The sequence below is a fragment of the Melanaphis sacchari genome, unplaced genomic scaffold, assembly GCF_002803265.2.
Source record: "Melanaphis sacchari strain LSU unplaced genomic scaffold, SCAv2.0 Contig130_pilon_pilon, whole genome shotgun sequence".
Taxonomy (NCBI): domain Eukaryota; kingdom Metazoa; phylum Arthropoda; class Insecta; order Hemiptera; family Aphididae; genus Melanaphis; species Melanaphis sacchari.
Genome location: NW_020270535.1, coordinates 364,855 through 384,987, shown reverse-complemented (window position 1 = coordinate 384,987; position 20,133 = coordinate 364,855). Strand labels below are relative to the sequence as shown.

General features: G+C 27.4%; 1 protein-coding gene and 1 pseudogene across 2 annotated transcripts; one reads left to right on the top strand and one right to left on the bottom strand.

Annotated features, from left to right (window-relative positions):
* Nucleotides 1-5,601: 5,601 nt before the first annotated feature.
* On the bottom strand, nt 5,602-13,136 carry LOC112591288 (ring canal kelch homolog). 2 transcript variants are annotated; one of them, XM_025335054.1, is made up of 12 exons: nt 12,991-13,136; nt 12,790-12,907; nt 8,509-8,662; nt 8,220-8,445; nt 7,981-8,156; nt 7,806-7,902; nt 7,007-7,160; nt 6,818-6,930; nt 6,437-6,748; nt 6,229-6,372; nt 5,928-6,168; nt 5,602-5,853 (listed from the first exon to the last, which is right to left on the bottom strand). In XM_025335054.1, exons 3-12 carry the CDS (start codon nt 8,652-8,654, stop codon nt 5,666-5,668), a joined length of 1,797 nt encoding a protein of 598 aa, XP_025190839.1. In that variant the 5' UTR covers nt 8,655-8,662; nt 12,790-12,907; nt 12,991-13,136; the 3' UTR covers nt 5,602-5,665. The 2 variants fall into 2 exon arrangements, with proteins under 2 accessions (XP_025190839.1, XP_025190840.1); XM_025335055.1 differs by having other exon boundaries at nt 8,509-8,701; nt 12,790-13,136.
* LOC112591305 lies at nt 9,933-10,880 on the top strand (annotated as a pseudogene).
* Nucleotides 13,137-20,133: the final 6,997 nt, after the last annotated feature.

The window sequence follows — 20,133 nt, the reverse complement described above, 5'->3', positions numbered from 1 at the left end:
ATTTTTAGCTAAAAAATAATTTACAATTTCGATAAATTTCGTCAAACCTCTAACTTAAAATGCATATATATATATATATAAAATTGAACCCATGTAATCTAATATCTGTATACTGTATACTGATAAAAGAACTACTTACGTGAAATACCGTACTAAATTTCAAAAACTTTGACCCAACAAATAATTTTTTAACATTTATAAAAACAAAAAAAATATAAAGATAAGTTATGTGTAAAAATAGATCATAAAAAGTCGAAATATTTTGAAAATTATACAAACTATAGAAAATGATAATATAAATATATGATGAAAATATCAAGTGCCTATATAGAATTACTTTTTTTTTTTATTGTGAATAAGTCACTTCAAATATTCCTAAAAATTAATTTTGCTTTCCGAAATATTTTCTTTTTATACAGGGTAAAAAACTTTAAGAGAATCTTAGTTTTAAATTTTTAATCTTAAGTATAAAAACAAAAAAATTATGAATTTTTAACTACAAAACAATTTATATATTTATGAAGTTTTATAAATTTTGTCAAAATGTACAAACGCTTAAAAAAAATATTATGAAAATTTATTTTCGATGTTTTTTAATTAAGAAATTATCAACTCATGAGGAGTTTTTATTAAATTTTCTAATATTTTACCTAACAAATAATTTTTAAGCGACATTTATAAAAAAAAAATTAAAAGAAATCATGGAAAATATCTCAAGTATTTACCACTAAATAACTAAAAAAAAGTCAAAATATTTTGAAAGCACTGGAAATTTTTAATTTTGATGTCTGATAAGTACAAACTAGATCTAATTTTTTATCCAAAATAACCCTCAAAATTGAAAAGTCGGAGCATTTTATCGACTACTTTTTATGTACATGTATAGTTTATTTTATACTATATACACATAAAAAATACATATCATTTAAAAATTAAAACATTCATCGCTCCATTCAGAATTTAATATTTATGAATGAGTGAATGACCAAAATATATTGTAAATATAACATACGTTTCTTAATAAGTTAATTATTTTTGCAGTTTAAAATGTCAAAAATTTATAATCTCAATATTTTTAAAAAAATCATTTTAAATAGAATTTTAACATAACTCCTCAAAATCTTAAAAATTACAAATTATTAAATAGTTGGAAATTCATATTTATATGTTATATGAATATTTATAAATGTCTATTTATACCAAAGATTTGAAAATTGAATACAAGTTTCTTAATAAGACTTGCAATCTTTATTAAAAAAAAATTTCACCAAAAAGTTAAATTATTTTTTAAGATCATTTTAAGTTAAAATATTTACATTGGAAATTAACGTTATCAACCATATTATAACAATTTTTGTTCAAACTCAAAAATTAATAAAAGTAAATTTGAAATTTTCATCAAGAGTTCGTGTTATAATTTTCAATACAAGGAAAAATTTTAGACAAAAGAAATTTTTTATTTAAATTTGTTTTCTTTAAGTCATTAAAAAAATTGAAATAGATTAAAATTTTTTAAATTTATTTCAAAAACATAAGTTGTTTTCATATTTATTTTATAGAAAATTATAAGTACCTATTTATTCTATAGTAAACATTGAATACAATGTTCCTCACTAGTATTTTACACTTTAACTAAAATACCTTAAAATATACTAACACAATTATTTTTAATTCAGATTTGGATAGAATTACGTATTTTAATGATAAATTATGTAATGTTTATTATGTTTTACCATGTTAAAATTCAAAAACCTAACCTATTTGTGAAGACTTAAAACTTTTACGTAGGTAGGTACCATGAATTTTACTAAAGATACCTACGCAATATGACATTTTAAAAATTTGAATATTGATTCATTTTAAGATGTATAATATGAACCTATTCACGCTAGTTTACGGTAGATATTTACAGTAAAGTGTTTTTAAACTAAAAGTTAATAACAATAATATTATATGGTTTAAATTTTAAATAAATATTTTTATAGTAATTAAATACTAATAATATAATAGATGTAATGTTTTAGGAAAAAATCATATCAACCTACTGTGGTACTAATAATAAAATAAATTACATTAATAGCTATATTACAAAAACATACGATAAAGCATTGAAGCATTTCTAATGATATGAGCTAACAGCTCAACACATCTATATAATGCATTACGAGGACACCATGTATTGTCAACGTTTTACAAAAGTGTATCTATGGTAAGTAAGGGTTTAACAGATATAATAATTGTTTGTAGTAAATTTAGAATGAATTAACCAATTATAAAATGTATGAAAATAAGTAGGGAACGGATTTACACGTAATAAAAATACAGAAATACCTATATGTACATTAATATGGAAGAATAATTTATAAAATATATATTAAAAACATCAGAATATGTGGGAAAACAATTTAATAAAAAAAAAAAAAAATAATACATTAAATATAATTATTAAGTTATCAAAATGATTTGTTGCATTGAATAGCTACAATTTCTTTTAAATTATCGAATGTTAAATGTCGTCTATTAGGTCTCAAAATATTTTTAAAACGTCTAAATAATCATATCCACATCAACCGATGTAATTGGAGCATATTTGAAGCGCGTAATATCAAAAGGCGATAATTCCAAATTTTTAGAAGGGTGTCAGCCATTGATTTGATTGTTTTGAAATCAATATAGATACCTAGCATGGATTTTTTTTTTTTTTTTGACAATTTACCGATAAATACCTATTTTTATTCTCACTGCAACATGGATGGAAAATGTATGAATGATGAAGTAATAAAATACCTATGTTTAAAAATATATAAATTAAAAGTAGCATCATTTTAATAAGAATAATTTAAATCGTGAACATTTCTTATCGAATCTTAAATATCTTGTTTTAATAAAAATATACATTTACATACAAATCCATTCCCTAGTATATAATCAGAAAATTATCTAACTCTGTTCTATCATGGATTTTTTGTTATATTTCTTAACAAATTATGAGTAGATACGAAAAATATTAAAATTTGAAACACCGTAAAAATCCGCAGTGACCTAGATAATGTTCTTACCTTTCAGATTCAGATTGACAATAAGGCGATTGCTTCGACAAATATTTAGCCAATTATTGGCCAAGTACACCAGTCATGTAAATGCGGCTTAAGAGTCTTAAGACACACACAAACACATACATTCGGTACGATATCCTCTTAATTACTGATAAGTGATAAGTAGGAAACGGATTTAAATGCAAATTTTATTTTTTTCTGAATGTACGAAAACATTGCTTTCCAAGCAACAAAGTTCATTTTATATAAATATCAAGGAATTAAAAAATGTAACTATTACTTTGTATTTTCAATACTTTTGCTTTTTGGGTAATTTTTTTAGGTATTAAGTCATTTTTATAAAGGAATGGATAAAATTAAATAAAAATTTAGTAAACTATAATTCTAAAAACATAAAATACAATATTATTCATCGTATAATAATATGTCGTACTTCTATTTTTATAATTAATTATATTTGTATCGATCAGATTAAAGTGATGCCAGACGAAATTATAGTTGATACGCGTAGACACTTAGATATACAGAATAGTACGAATAATTAATACCTTAGAATGAAAATATATAGAATTAAACAAATTTTTTCAATGTTAAAAATAATTTTACGAGTAAGTATTTAAAATAAATTCTGTCATGAGTGCATTAAATATAGTTCACTAGATAAGAATATTATCTAGCTCCGTTTAATCACGAATGTTTTGATATAGTTTTACTTTTTAAGAAGTTATGAATAGATACAAAAATATTAAAATTTAAAGTACCGTAAAAAATCCGTGACACAGACAATGTCCTTACCTTACAGATTGGCAATAAGGCAAATCCATTCTAATGATGTAGGTAGTATGAAATATTAGAATAAGAATAATCAGACACACATTTGGCATATTGTAGTATACATGATTGAAAACTTAGACCGTCGACAACACGTGAAGTTCTTTTAATGTATTATGAATATATATAATGTTGTGTTCTCGCTTATCAAGTAAAATAATATATTGTAAGCAAAAACAAATTTCTTTCTATTTTTATCTTCTCAACATGATAAAAATAATTTTAGTTTTACCTAGTAAATCTTGAGCTTTAAAGTTTTTTGATAATAGGTTAATTCTCTATTATTTTTATACCATCTACCATTACTTATTATACAACATTTTAACTGTCGAATGCCGATCACTAAATGTATTATAATATGCTGTACGTTTTCAAAACGCAGATAATGCGGATTTATAATTCTGATTGGAATTCCAAACAGACCCTGTTTAGTATGGGCAAACACTTCAAAAAAAAAAAAAATCAAAAGATTAAGATTCCAGACTTTTGCATAATTTGTAATTAATTTAACACAAACAACTACTTAATTGATTTTCAGAATTTATTAAAAAAAAAATCTAAGATAACAGCCAAATAAGATTTTCACATAATATATTACTGGCGGGTTGGACAACTTTTCTCATTCCCAGTTCAATTTTCCTTTTGGATATTTGAATATTTCAAAATATCTCATTAATATTAACTTTAATTAATTAAATATTAAAATATATGTGGGTATGTTGAACTATGTTAAATAAAATCACAATTAGGTATTTTACATATTATGCACACATTCATTAGGTTTATTTTGTCAAAAAATTATGTCTATCTGTTCATAAAACTAGAACGTTATTATTCTATTTTTATAATAATTGGTAAAAATAGTAATAGGACTCTACCTATGGTCGGTGAAGTACATTTATAATATAAACTAAGGTATATCTAATGTCAGTTATCGATCATCAGATGTAGGAGGATATTTGGGTTTTACTTTAAAAATTTAAAATATATATGAAGTTAAATAAACATAATGCATAATACACTTGAGAAAAAAATCATTATTTTAATATTATTTTAAAAAGCAATAAATATGCATTAAATTATCAATTTAATTATGTAATAAACAATCACATGAATAAAGTATATTTTAATAATCTTATCATATTTAGTTAATAGTTCTGTATAGTGTATTCTGTCTATTTTCCATATTTGATAACACACTAAATTATATAATAAATAAGTATTTGAGTTTAAAGTAATTTAAACAAAATATTGAAGTATGAACAAAAATTTAAAAAAAATTAAATATAAATCATGTAAAAATCCATTTTTAGAATAAAACATGAAAATAAGTCAAATAAAATATGACTTATTTCATAGAAAATATTATAAACCATTTTAGAAATAGGCTACATAATTTGTATAAAAACTAGTAAAATTACGTAAATAAATTCACTTTTCATAAGAATATTAATTAAAAATATGTAGATGGTTGATTAATTTTAAAATTGAAGTATGAACTTTACTCTAAATGTTTTATTAAGACGATAAAATAAATAAAAGTTTAAAACTGGAATTTTAGCATATTTAACAGGCAAATGACTTAAAACTGGACAACGGGATAAGTATATAGCAATTCTTTACAGTATATTAGTCACAAGAAGTAAAATATGAATAGTAATAATATAATATTTGGACCATTTGGTTGATACAATGTTAATTTATTTTAGAGCTTAATTACTTGATTTTAATATGCAAAAATTTTTAACAGAAACAAAAAATGATAGAATAAATAAATTTTAGTTAGCTATCAAATCTGGCGGTGTCTTAGTAACTACTGCACTACAAACGGAGGTGTAATCTTTATCTTGGAACCAATAATCAATGGACCAGGTATTGGTGTAAGGATCGTACACTTCTCTAGAATGTCTACTAAATTCACTGTTTCCTCCAAAAACATATAATAAACCATTTAATACGACCACTCCTGTATAAAAATATTATTTAAATTCAATATTTTTTACGATTATTTAAAAAAAAAATAAAAAATATTATAATTACCAGGATGAATTCGGCCTTCAATCATATCCGGAATAGAAAACCACACTCCATCACTTGGTCTATAAGCTTCTACACTTTTAAGATAGTCACTACCACCTATAGCATACATAACACCGTTCAAGACTCCTACACCAACTTCACCATAACATTTTAACAATTTTCCAACTGGTGTCCATGTGTCAAGTGTGGGATCATAATATTCAACAGATTTCAAATAATAATTACCATTAATACCTCCAACCTACACAAATTAAATTAAATAAATACAAAATTGAAATAGAAAAATAAAAAAATTATTCACCACGTATAAATGATCATTGAGTACACCAACACCAAAATTAGCTCTTTCAGTATTCATACTAGATACCATTTTCCATTTTTGAATACTCACATCAAAAACTTCTACACTACCTAACGGCCCATGATGAATATTAAATCCACCAATCTAAAATATAAATCAATAAAATATACTAAAAGTATGAAAGAAGTGAGATATTGGTATAACTTACAGCATATATACTATCCTTTATTATACCAACTCCAGGGTTTTTTCGATAAACTAACATATCAGCCATCGGTTTCCAACAAAATGATGGCGAAAATACATCAAGCATATTAACAGATTGAAAGAGATTTTCTCCATTATCTCCCATAGCAAAAACAAATTGTTCTCTCATCACGCCTAACTTCTTGTCTATATTATATTTCACTATATCAGTTTTCAGTTTTCCTGCAGCCTTAAATAGATTAGATACTGGGTCAAACCATATAGCAATCAATTCTAAAGAAGGAACTTTAAAATAACAGAACAGTAGAATAATCTGAAAAAATGAAATGGATAAAATAATTATGAAGATATTAAATACATATTAATCAAAATGGGATTATACTTTTTTTAAGCTACCAAACTGTCTAGGATTACAGCGAATCGTTAGTGGAATAGTGAAATATTGAACTGTCTTAATTAGATGAAAATGCAATGCTTCTGAAACTATGTCATTATCTAAAAACATTATAATAATAATAAAAGATATAGTAGTAATTCAAAATGGACACATATTTATGATGATAATATTTACATTTAGGACTATTTTTAAGAAGAGGTTCTTCAATTATACGTTTTAGTATATTAGGTGCTACTAATGGTAAACGCACATGTTCCATTAATTGTGGCAAAAAATTTTCTCTCAAATCCAAATCATGTTTTACCCAATTTATAACACATTCAAATATCTAAACAACAATAAATAAATATGATTTAATTAAATTATAACAGAGTGCAGTGGCGGACTGGATCGCTGCACTACTAACACAAGCATCTACACAGTGGGGTGGTTTCATATTATGTTGGCTGGCCTAACCAAACCTGATTATAAATTGTAGTGGTGCACAGTAAGTGATCTACTGAACGTTTGAGCTGATATTTTTACAAAATGTCGAACTCTTGTTCAAAGTCATTAATTTTAAGGCTCAAAGATAGTGTTCACCGCAGAAAAACGTATCTATCCAAGATAAACTTGGGCCTGTGTAAAAACTGGCTGGTCGCAGGTGTATCACATCATACAGCGGATGCAGATAGCATACTATATGACAGTCAAAGGGTAGAGTGGTAGAAGTATAAGCATTGAATACGTGGTAACAGCTATCGTGACAAAGCATATAGTTTTCTAGAACTGTGCATACATTTATATAAATACCTATTATCCACCCATTATTTAATTTTTTTTTTTTTATAAAACATAAGATTCCGTTATGCTCAATTCAAGTCTCTGTACACATTAGATTATTTTATATTAAATTTTTGTGTTAAGTTTATTTTCTAAACAACATATTAGACATAAGTACCTATATAGCAATTATCAATTTTAGTTAGCTTACTTTTTCTTCACAAGGAACAGCAATATCATTACAGGATATCAATTCAATCACTTTTTCATGAGTTAAAGATATGAACTCGTCGGATTTAACCACTTGTCTGAAAATAATAATCATAATTTATATTATAAATGTATCAATGAACAATGGATATATTTAGATTATTTTTACATCTTACAAAAAATGTTTATTAATGAATGCTTCAGAACTTGACAACAATTCCGTAGAGTTATGTAATTTAGCAAATTCTTTAATGCTAAGACAATTTGAAGCATCCAGATATGTTTTTAAACAATCAGCACACACACTACTCACATAGTCCAACTGTAGAAGATTAGCTGCTGGTAATAAAACCTTAAGTAAATAATAATGGATTTTAATCATTTTTACACAAAGCAACAATTCAAACAATTATACATAAACATTTTTATCGGAGACTTCAATATTTCCAGTATAAATATAATCTAATAATATTTTTAATACAGTGGAATCCAACTTCTTTATATTAATAAGACTTTTGTTTCTATCAAAACATTCTAAAATTTCACGAAAATATTTACTAGCTGCTACTAGAACGTTTCTATGTCCAAATATTATTATACCATCATTTGCTTTCAGTTTAATATCGCATAAATCTCCATTACTAAAAACAAAAAATGTATTATTAATACTATTTTATAAGCAACTAAAATCAATCCCAACTCACTCGCGTAATAATTTTAAGTCTTCAAGTAGTTGAACAGAGTGAGTGCAATTTATAAAATTTTTTAGTTCAGAATTTTTGAATTCTACAGTTGGTTTTAAATCATTTTCACATGCAGTTTGTAAATCGTTCATTTCATTAACTGACATTTTAAAACCTTTTGAAATATGTTGAAAATGGTTACCGTGTTAGAACACTTAGAATTGAATTTAAGTTATAAGAAAAAAGGAATAATAAAATAATTTATATAAATACTGAGCTGTTAATTATTTAAATTATTTAATTAAATAAATAATTGTTAAATCTAATATAAAAAAATAATATAATTTAAAATCAAGTAAAAATATCATGATAGGTAATGTAGGTAATATCATTATTTTAATTTTTTTTTGTCTTAAAATTTCTTCTTTATTAATTTTAAAGATTTAAAAATTTCACTGGCATATTATGGAGTGTGTGTGTGTAGGTTGTGGGAGGGGGTGAATACCTTTTCCGCACAAAATTATTTGTGCTAATCGCGAGGTAAGTCCACTCACTCAATTGCTTGCATAATATCATGTTTACATGTTCTATGTTTTTTTTGTTTTTGATGATCAATGATCATTAATATTAGATTGCCTATCATAGCTAATAGAAAAAGAACCAACTTGAACAAATTGTACAATATACGTCACAGCCGTTATCTACTTATAGTAGTTTTAGAGTCATGTCGCACTTTTTTCACGAAATACTGCACGGCAAACGCAGTTGTCAACACTTACTACACCAGTAATTACTGATTAGTTCGCTAAGCCTACAGCTGTCAAAATATTATAATATAATATAACAAATGGTCGATCCATTTAGTGATAACTAAAACTATTGTGAATTCGTGACGGAACGGAAATACGAAGAACGTAACGTATTAGACAAAAATAATGGTCACCTAGTCGAGAAAATAATTGTAAAATTAGATTTTGTCGGTCAATTATTCAACTTTTTATTTTATCATTGCAATATTATTGAAGTATCATTCCGGGACGCACAAAAAAATTATTCGGTAAAAAAATATCATGATGTGACGACCTTATTATTACTCTTAAAGTAAATAGTTATGCAATACGCACACACGAATCGGTACATAACACAATGACAACACCACACGTCTGTTGACTTTATTATCGCCGAAAAGTTCCAAAAGCGAAGCGACGAGTGATACACGGTGATCGATTTTCGTCGTATAGTTTTAGTCACTATTAAAGTTCATTGTCCAATAAATAAGCGTTTAATATCGCACGTACATACTAGGACAGTTGAGCGTGACATGTGTTGTTTATATTTATTGGTTAAATAAAATTAGAATATACCTTTTTCTTTTTCAGTTTTTGCACCGACGACGTCACGGGGACTGCTCGCGCATTACTTCCGCAAAAGTATACCTAATCCTGATGAAAAGAACTCAACAATCATTGCTGCATTTTCATAGTAAATTAAAAGTATCAACCGAATTTGTAGAATTTGTTGTTGCTGCATTAGAAAAAGTGCAAAACGAACGAATGTTCTGGTTCTGATTCTCCAAAAAGAGAGCTTTAAGTCTTCAACATTGTATTTGTGACTTTAATTGTTTAATGCATAAATGTGTGTCTAGTAAATTATTAAGTTATACTTATTATCGAAATATTTACAAGGCAAAAATATTGATACTCTTAATCGAGTTACCGATGTAGGTTTTGTGTTTCATTACCATTAGAGAAAACGTTGATTTTAAATTTAAAAATATTTATAAAGAAGCCAAAGATGTCGCTGGAAAGTTAAATTCTGAACCAAAAATACCTCGTATTTGTAGCAGTTAAAGAAATTGAAACAAATAACAATGTACCATCTAACAACACTGAAGAATATTGTTAACAAAAAATCTATTTTTATACCGCACTTAGACGATTTGATTATGGCATTAAATGTAAGATTTATACCTCACAACGAAACTAGAATTTTATTACAATATGTCTTAACGTGTTTTGTAGTTAAAAACCATTGTCATAATATGTAAAAATGCTGATGAATTTCATGAAAATGATTTACCTGGGCTGAATGATATTATAGAAGCAGAGTACGAAATTTGGCAAACTAAATGGAAGAATATTGAAGACAACTCAAAACCCACAACTGCTATAGAGGCTTAAAGTGTCTGTGAAAATTTGACGCACCCAAGCATGTATCAATTACTATAAATACTAGCTATATTATCAGTATCCACCGTTACAGCTGAATGCAGCTTTTCGATTTTGAGAAGACTAAAAACGTTTTTATCACGTTCAATGCCTCGGCCAGTTTACCGTGCCGTTGCCGTATCGCCCGCAGCCAGTGTTAGGACTTTTCTAGATAAATTCATATAAGATAAATTTTGTGAAAATTAGCTAGATCTGTCCAAAAATATTTCATTTTTATTCTATTTGTCTCAGGCACAGTTGTACACAAAATAACATCACGGGCTATAAATATATAATATTATTGTGAAAAGACTATAAATAAAATTATTATTCTGTATTCTGTTTTAAATATGGATAAAAGATAAAATATACTCATTAATTTATATTAAGGTTTTCACGTTACTGTTGCTTGTCGTGATTAGTGTTATTTCCCTGATTTTATAGATATTTTTGTCTGTAGTATTATAAAATATAATTTATTAAAATACGAATAATAGAAACGGACAAGTTATAATTATTGTCGTCGAGTATAATTTATTGAAAAATAAAGATAAACCAGCCGTTTATTCTTTCACTATACGCGGTTATCTGAAATAATACATATATTATATAAAATAATTTATATTTCCCCATAAATCATGTTCATGATAAGTTTTACAAGTAAATACGTGATATGGTGATAGGCTATTAATATATTTTAGTTTTTATAAGACAAATATTTATGAACTAACATCTATCTGCAAACAGTTTTTAGTTTTTTACTATGTACATTATATAAAACACAAAACTAAAAATACTAAACATTTCGTTTACACGATACTTAAATATAAATATCTTTCAGTGTAATAACTTTAGTGTACGTTTGTGTTTTATTTTAGGATTTGTTCTTAAAAATATTGTTTTAAATAAATCAATTTTCTTCACACGTTATTGTATGATATAAAATTTTCTTAGGAATTTTTATATTTTATTATCTGTAATAAATATTATTAGTTACTTGTATTGTGTTTACATATACATTTAAAAAGAATAGAATACTTAAGTTTCGTAGCAGCAAGGTAGAATTTAAAATAGTGTATACTGATGAAAGTTATATATATTATCATCACATTTTGTTAATAAATCATGGAGTTCCGTCGACGAATACAATACAGTGAAATAGAGTTTAAATAAAGGAAAACGTTTAATAATTGTTCATGTTGGAGTAGAAGGTTTTGTTCCTAATGCTTTACTAATATGAGAAGCTCAAAGCTCTAATGGTGATTACCATGATAATATAAATATGGACAATTATTATTATAAATTAAATTACTTATTTGTAAATATAATTAAGTACCTAACATAATATATATTTAAATTTCATCAATAAGCACTTAGAATGTGGTTAAAATGGAATTGCGATAAAATATTTAAATTATTTATTATTTTAATAATTATTAATATAAAGTTACTATCATAGTCAAATAGAATAATACAAATTAAATATTATAATTATCTTGAAACAATATTAGCTATCATAGATATTAAATTTTATTTATAATCAACAACAAAATATTTATATATTACTACTGCAATTTGGATTATTATTCGATTTTAATAATTTTTTTAGTTTCTAATTTTTATTACAACTTTTGATAGGAATTAAGAAGTAAGTGTTATCAATTGATGAATTTAAAAAAAGTTTTAATATTGTTATGTAATCAATACATAATTTAAAAGGAGTACATTTTTATGTAATTCAGCCATTTCCTTGGGACAGGACCTATATCCAAAAACAAGTATTGTCCTTATATAATAAGTTCATCCGGTTATCTTATATATAAACATAATGTTATAATTTACATGACATTTGATATACCTAGGTACTCCACTATATAACTGTATGAGCTTAAAGTTTTTAGAAAACAAAGAATGGTTTAAAAAAAACTAAATTTAAGAATAATAAAAGTTCTTATCGAATAGTCATTAGATGTATTGACGATAGATAAAATTCAAAGCTCGCAGCCCCTAACAAATTATGATTTATTAAAAGCAACACACGACAATTATTTATTTAATAAATTTTTTAAAATAAATTAAAAATTACAATACTTACAAGTCACAGTCCACAGACAGAAAATATACCATTCAGTAATATATACTATCAAGTAGGTACTTGTAATAACAACGTTGAATATTTGAATGACAACTGTCAACTGTCGAAGAGTGAATGACTGGAATGGAATGTTATACCATATAAATATATCCCTGTTGTCCAAGATAGGCGTTTTTGTCAGTTTCTTCTCTCAACACTCACCGCGACGGCGACGTAACTACGTAAGTACTGAAACGTTTGAACTGAAGAGTGAACGAGTGAAGTGTTTGATCACTATTCACTATGGTCTATGATCATTGATCGGGCAGCAGGCGACTTTGCAGTTTGCATCCATTACGCACAGTCGGCTTCTGAGTTCCGATTGGTTTTCCAATCTTCCGTTCATCTATTACATGGCGACTGGCGAGCTTTATAGTAGAAGAAGTTGTTTTGGATTTTGGATGCGCATTGCGCGAGTGCGCAACTGGTCACATGTCCTTGAAACATGAAATAAAGAATAAGCGCTCTAGTGCGTACCCGTTCTTTCCGCTGTAACTCGACTCGCCACCATCCGTTTCGCCGACGGAAATTTCAAATATCATCTATTAGGTAGTTATAGTCTTCAATCTTTTTTAAAACCATTATTTGTATACATCATTCAATTATGAAATAATCGTTTTATTTCACATTATATAATATACTCAATAGAAAATGTTAGTGATACATTGGCGTCAACAAATCGTAAAAATATAAGATCAAATTAGATACGAGTGAATTGTTTTAAAATTAGCTCAAATGCGTTCTCTATTTTCTGGATGAAAAGTGTAAATAAACAAATTAAATCCCTTGTATAACAATGCTTGCGTAAAGATCCTCTTAAATCATTAATTAAAACCAATTTATTATATTATTATGGTTGAGCAGTTTTTCGCTGATCATATGCATTTAGCACATAAGTACTAGCATTGAGTATATTTAGTATATAAATATATAAATATACTCAATGGTACTAGGTAGAGCCGTAGAGGTACCTACAATAAAAAACAAATCGAATAATTCGAATTTGTGGGGAAAATTGTGTTCCTTAGAGGTAAATACTGCAGTGACGCATTTTTTGAATTTTGAATTTAGAGGCAAACATTTTTTCTCGATAAAAAAAGTTTAAATGTTCAAATTTTGACACAGTTCGTCAAAAAAACACGATTACTTTTAATTAATAATTCGTAAAATTTTCAATTTTAATAGCTACCACTTGAAAATGAAATAGGTTCGCATTTTATGTTGTACTTACAGCAATTTAAAATTATCGAATAGCTACACATAACATAATATTATGCACAATAATTTTCATAGACATTTTTTATTCAAATTCCAAAGAAAATGATTTAAACGAAAAAGACATTTTATTTTATAGTGGCGTGGACGCGTGGTGTGCATATTATAAGCAGTGTATACATTGCTTACATTCTCAATTGTAAAACGTTTTGGGTATATTTTTAAAAAACTAACAATAAAAAAATTAAAAGTCAATGATGAAATTAAATTATATTATTATTTATTACATTTTTTGATGGTATTATTTTTATATATAATTGCTATTTGTTGGTAAACTAAAAATAACACAGCTTATTTCGGGTGTTTCAGCAATCGACTTAATAACAAACCGAGAATTATTATTCATGTATATTTTTGTCTACGCCGACTGTCGAGAATATTCTGTAAAATGTTCCCCGAACCTCGCATTGTTGCATACCCATCATTTATTCAATAATAGATTTTCTATAAAATATAATATGAATAATATGACATCAGACGTGTGTGTGTAAGCGATTCCAATTCCCTTTCCTATTGTATAGTAATATCACTAATATCAGATCGCCCATCATGGTTTATCGAAAAAGAACTTGAACAAATTGTTAAATAAACGTCATAGCCATTAGGTATCTGCTCTAACATTTTTAATAAAAGAATTTGAATTCACTTATAAATGTTTCGTAGTTAAATTTAAATGGACGTCTTGGAGCCATATCGCACTTTTTTCGCGAAATATCACACGGCAAACGCAATGGTTAACTGTTATACTACACCAGTAATTTACTAATTAGTGATTTAGTTATTAATTGGCTAAACTTACAGTTTGCAATTGACAAAATAATAAATGGTCGATTCAAAAATACGAAAAACGTATTAGACAAAAATAATCGTCACCTAGTCGAGAAAATAATTTTAAATTAGATTTCGTCGGTCAATTATTCAACTTATTATTTTATCATTCCAATATTATTGAAGTCTCATTCCGAGACGCATATTACCATAACAATCTGCACATCACGTAAAAGTAAAACCCATACAAAAATATTGTTTTCTCATTGGTTCAACATTTGGTGCAATAAAATATTTTAATTATTTACTATGAATTTTATTTTAATTATTATCATAGTGTCATATTATAATTTATATTTATATTATTATGTTATTAGAGAACTTTTGGCATTTGATTTGCATAATCGGTTATAAATAATTTATTAATTACATTAAAGAAAAAATATAATCAACTTTCAATTAAAACAATGTTAATGGTAAAAGAGAAAATATAAAATCAAATTATCATTGTATCTTATCAAAGGTCTTGCAATTATTATTTAAACTTAAATTTATTTATTTTAATAGAATCATCAATAACTAATTAGCATTCATGATAATACAATTTGATTTTTCATAATGCACACAAACTGTTTTAATCTTTGAGAGGACATCACATCCGCATATGTTGTCTCCGTCTTACACACGTACGACATGGTAAATTTTCGTTTACCAGTTTCAATGGTAAGCTTTTAGTTTTTATTTTTGACTGAATTGATCTATTATCAAATTTTTAGATTAGAACATTATCTGTGTTCTCGGGTTCTCTCGTTGGTTTTTACCGATGTTTTATTTTTTAAGCGAATTATTTTGTCATTTTCAAATATTTATATTTTTCATACTTATAAAGTCATAAGTTACAACTCACTTAAAAACCAAAATATCGTAAAAAACCAACGAAAGGACACAGACAATGTTCTTACCTAAATGTTTGATAATAGATCAATTCGCTTTAAAATCAAAACTCGACACCAGATATTGCAACGGAAAACGGTTAACAATGTAAAATTTGAAGAATTTATACACGAATTAAAATATAATTTCGTGTAATATGGTAAGTCTTCGTCGAATGTACATATCACAATTATTATTCGGTAGTCGGTATGCATTTATTGGTTCTAAAACATTTCTAATGATTTCACGTTGGCCATCATCATAATATATTATAGGTGTATACACATCGGTCACTTTTAATGAGTTTTTTCACTCTTGAAAAATGAGTTGATTGGCGGTTATTATTGTGTTCATATAATTCCAGTATGTACTGTGTATCTATATAGAGTAGGTATACAGAGAGCGGCATAAGTCGGTTCCCGCTGTGTCTTGTTATCGAAAAACTGCGCCACATATGCCGTTTTGTGAGCTCTTGTTGCCGCAGTTGCATCGAAATGATGATCAGTTCAAACATAAAGAAGTGATTCTTTGTAATTAATAAATATAAATAAAATATTTTATTTGTTGTGTAAATTGAGGAACCGACTTTTGCTATACCTGTATAATAAACATTTTTTCCTTTAGCAACGATCATTTTCAACTAATAGTTAATACATTGTTCGATACTTCGATATTGATTTAGGTCGGACCACACATACGCGCGTTTTTGAATGCTTCTTATGCATCAACTCCCCACTGAATGCGAAAAACAATAAATCTGCGATTTTAATCCCAATTGGACTACACTGAACACCGACCGTATACATGCCATACAATATAATATATTATTATTATGTTTTTGTATACTCCATTGGCAGATGGTTGGCGGCTGGTGTCACAGTCGTCAGGAATTTTTAGGTATTCTTTCGTCCAAACAATGGTTTCCCAACCATTTGGTCATCGAAGATAAATTTGGTCTACTTATCGTCGTCTCTCCGAGTGGATCAGTATACCTACAACCTACCAGAGTGGATGAGCGTTGGTGGTATGTTTACGGGCTTACGGCCATGTGAATAATCTATATTACTGTACAGTGTACATAGATGCATACACTGATAGACCAAAGTAAATATTTAATAGCAAGTACTAAGTAATAATTAATAATAGGTACTTATGGTAAAAGTTATGTTTGTCATTTCCGTGTCGTTTTGGTGATAATAAACAGTAGGTAATTATTTTAACGTCTTTATTGTTTTTGTTAATAGATCCGAGTAGACAATCATGGAGAATTCTGGGATTGGCTGAACTTGTCATTGTCGGAGAAACGCTTATCGCTCACGCTTTGCTACCATGCACAACTTACAAATCGCAATGAAATGAAGTCTTACATTATACTGTAATTTTAATATTTAAAAAATATGCACCAAAATTGTAATTAGTAATTACTACATACAGCCTACAGGTGATAATTTATTTTGTATAATTTTTGATGTTACTAAATTTTTCTCGTTGGTAGTTGACCACATAGTCTCCGAAAGATTTTAATGTTCAGCCTAAGCAACCAATATTATAATATAATATCAGCTGAATTATCCGGCTTCGCCCGTGTGTAGTTTGTGCTTTCTCAAAATTAAATTCTTAAATCAACACACATTGTTGTATTTTAGAAAAGACACATTTAAGTGTTGTTAGCATATCGATAAGAAGAGTATTATTATTTTTCGATAACGCAATTTATATGATTGAGTTAGTTGGTGTTTTCCTATTAATAAAACTATTATTAAAAATATTATATTAATAGTAGTTTATGAGTTCGGCAACTGGTAAGTATTTATTTATGACAGAGTGCGAAAACAATTATAACTGTGATGACGAATAAAATTAAATTGTTTATAATAGATCACTCGTAAGAGTATTTGGTACTATCTTGTGAAAAAAAAAAATGGAAAAATGATAAATAGTGTTGTCACAAAACTGGAACATAAATAATGCCTATTCTTTTATATAAATGAGGAAGAATAATATTATGTGTGTAGGATTTTTTTGTATTATTAACAATCTATTTATTGTAACTTTTATAATTGTTTAAACTTAATGATGATAAAATTCTTATTTTATTTTACATAAAAACATTCAACTACGTTTAATAGCTATTATTATGATACACTTTCCATGTATAATTGGATGACTGATTTGTTTTTCATAATATTAAAGAATTAAAAAAAATAATTTGTGATTTATGATCAAAAACAAAATCTTATATTATTCTTACTAATTAGGAAAATTCTTTAATTATTTCAATTTTTTAAATTAATCATGCACGGATAGCTTTGAAAATGCTATTAAATGTCACATTTCAAATGTATTTAGCAAATATTAAACTATTTTGAAAAACTGCAGATGAATAAATGTACGTTTTCAAATAGCATCTGAATAGCTGATCATAGTTATATAAGACAAACTTCAATGCCAACGCGGTATTTTTATCTATATACCTAAATAACACTAGGTATTTATAGTAATATGACAACATTGATAACTATTCTCAAATGCCATTGACGCTGAATAAATGATAAATATAAAAATATAAATAAATAATAATGATTTTGTAACGTTCGTCACAAAACCACAGCGGAACACCACACGGCGAATGCGCTACCGCACACGCACACCCGCACACGGGATTCCACTTCCTTCCGACCTGTACAAGACATTGTAATACGTGCGCGTACGGGTAATAATATCGTGTGCTGTGCGGACTCGTTTATTATAATAATTGTACGTATATGTATATATATATTATGATAATTCCACAGAGGAAGTTTCCTCGTACCGTGAGCGGTAGCGATAACGTTATGGGGTGGGCGGGAGGACGGTCCGCCCGGCACGCGGGAAAGAGAGCGTTCGATAAGCGAGCATCGGTGCGATGGTGGGGAGGGTGTCCGTCCGGACGGTCTGTTGTACTGGTTCAGTTACGTATGCTTTCCAAAAATTCTTTTACATTAGAATTATTTTATCTACTTTTGAATGGTGTCCACGAATTTTTCTGCTATGCGATGAAACCCGCCGAACAACACGTTACATGGAAAACTTTGAACAATACAGTAGCATCCACTTTTACCATAGGAGCCGCATCCTTAAATATAACAAGACGTCGTTATGTCGCGCTCCTCGAACACAAAATATGCATCGAGTCGATAAATAATTTTGCAATAGTCGAGTTATAACTTAGGCAGTACTTCAGAGTTTAATAAAAATGTTTTTCCTAGGTATCCGTTTCGAGATACCATAATACGCGTTTGCGAAAGCGTCTAAAGATCGTTGTCTCATCGATGGACACAAGATTTTTGATCATTAGCATTCCTAATTTTATAATTTTCATCAATATTCTCTACGTAGCCTTTTCGTAATGTTTCACGGCTGGTATTTTGCCGTATATTTTACTAAAAATGATTTAAAAGATTCATTATTTAATTTATTTAACGGTATATTGGCGATCTTATCGCGGAACACAAATTTTATTGAAGCACGATTTTAGTATCAGTTAGAAAATCTGTTGAGCTTTTTCTTTACATTTTTCTCTCAGGCAACTAATTTCTTATGTTTCCTGGTCAAATGTTGTGGGACATAAACCTTTAGCACTTCACACTTGATATCACAATTTTAATAAAGTATTTTACCGTCTGTTGAGAACCTTCAGGACCGAATTCAGACACATAATTGTTTGTGAAGATAAAGACACTTTAACTGGGCATTTTGTATAATAAATAAGTAAATGAACGCGTTTGGACGTATATGGTCGATGGTCAACCTTGGCTGAGCGATTACTGAAATATGAATATGTCCGACGTCGGCGATAGGCGTCCCCGTGGCCCGTATCGATATTTTGTGCTGAACAATATTATCTTACTGTCTATAAATAAAATATTACAATCAATCTAATCGGCACTCTCGGATGTGTTTCTGGGAAAAACACGCGTCTGTGAAATCAGTAACCATATTAATATTATGATCAAAATTTAAAATTATTTTAAATCAACGTTATTTTGGTTGTATAAATAAATAAATAAAAACGTTGACAAAAATATTGATAAAATGAAAAATTACTTAAAATATGCATCTAAAAATATTAAATGGAAGAAATATGCCTAAAACCAAAAACGCAAAATATGCATTTATATGCACAATAAAATTTCAAACAGCTTTGTCAGCAGCTGAAACGTATTGGTTTCACTCTGCTATTTTGTGACTATGCAAAAATATGCAAGTCTATAAGTCCTCTCCTAATAATGAATAATGATAATGGATCTTAAGTACCGGTTTCGAATGGTTGGTGCCGTCGTAGTGGTG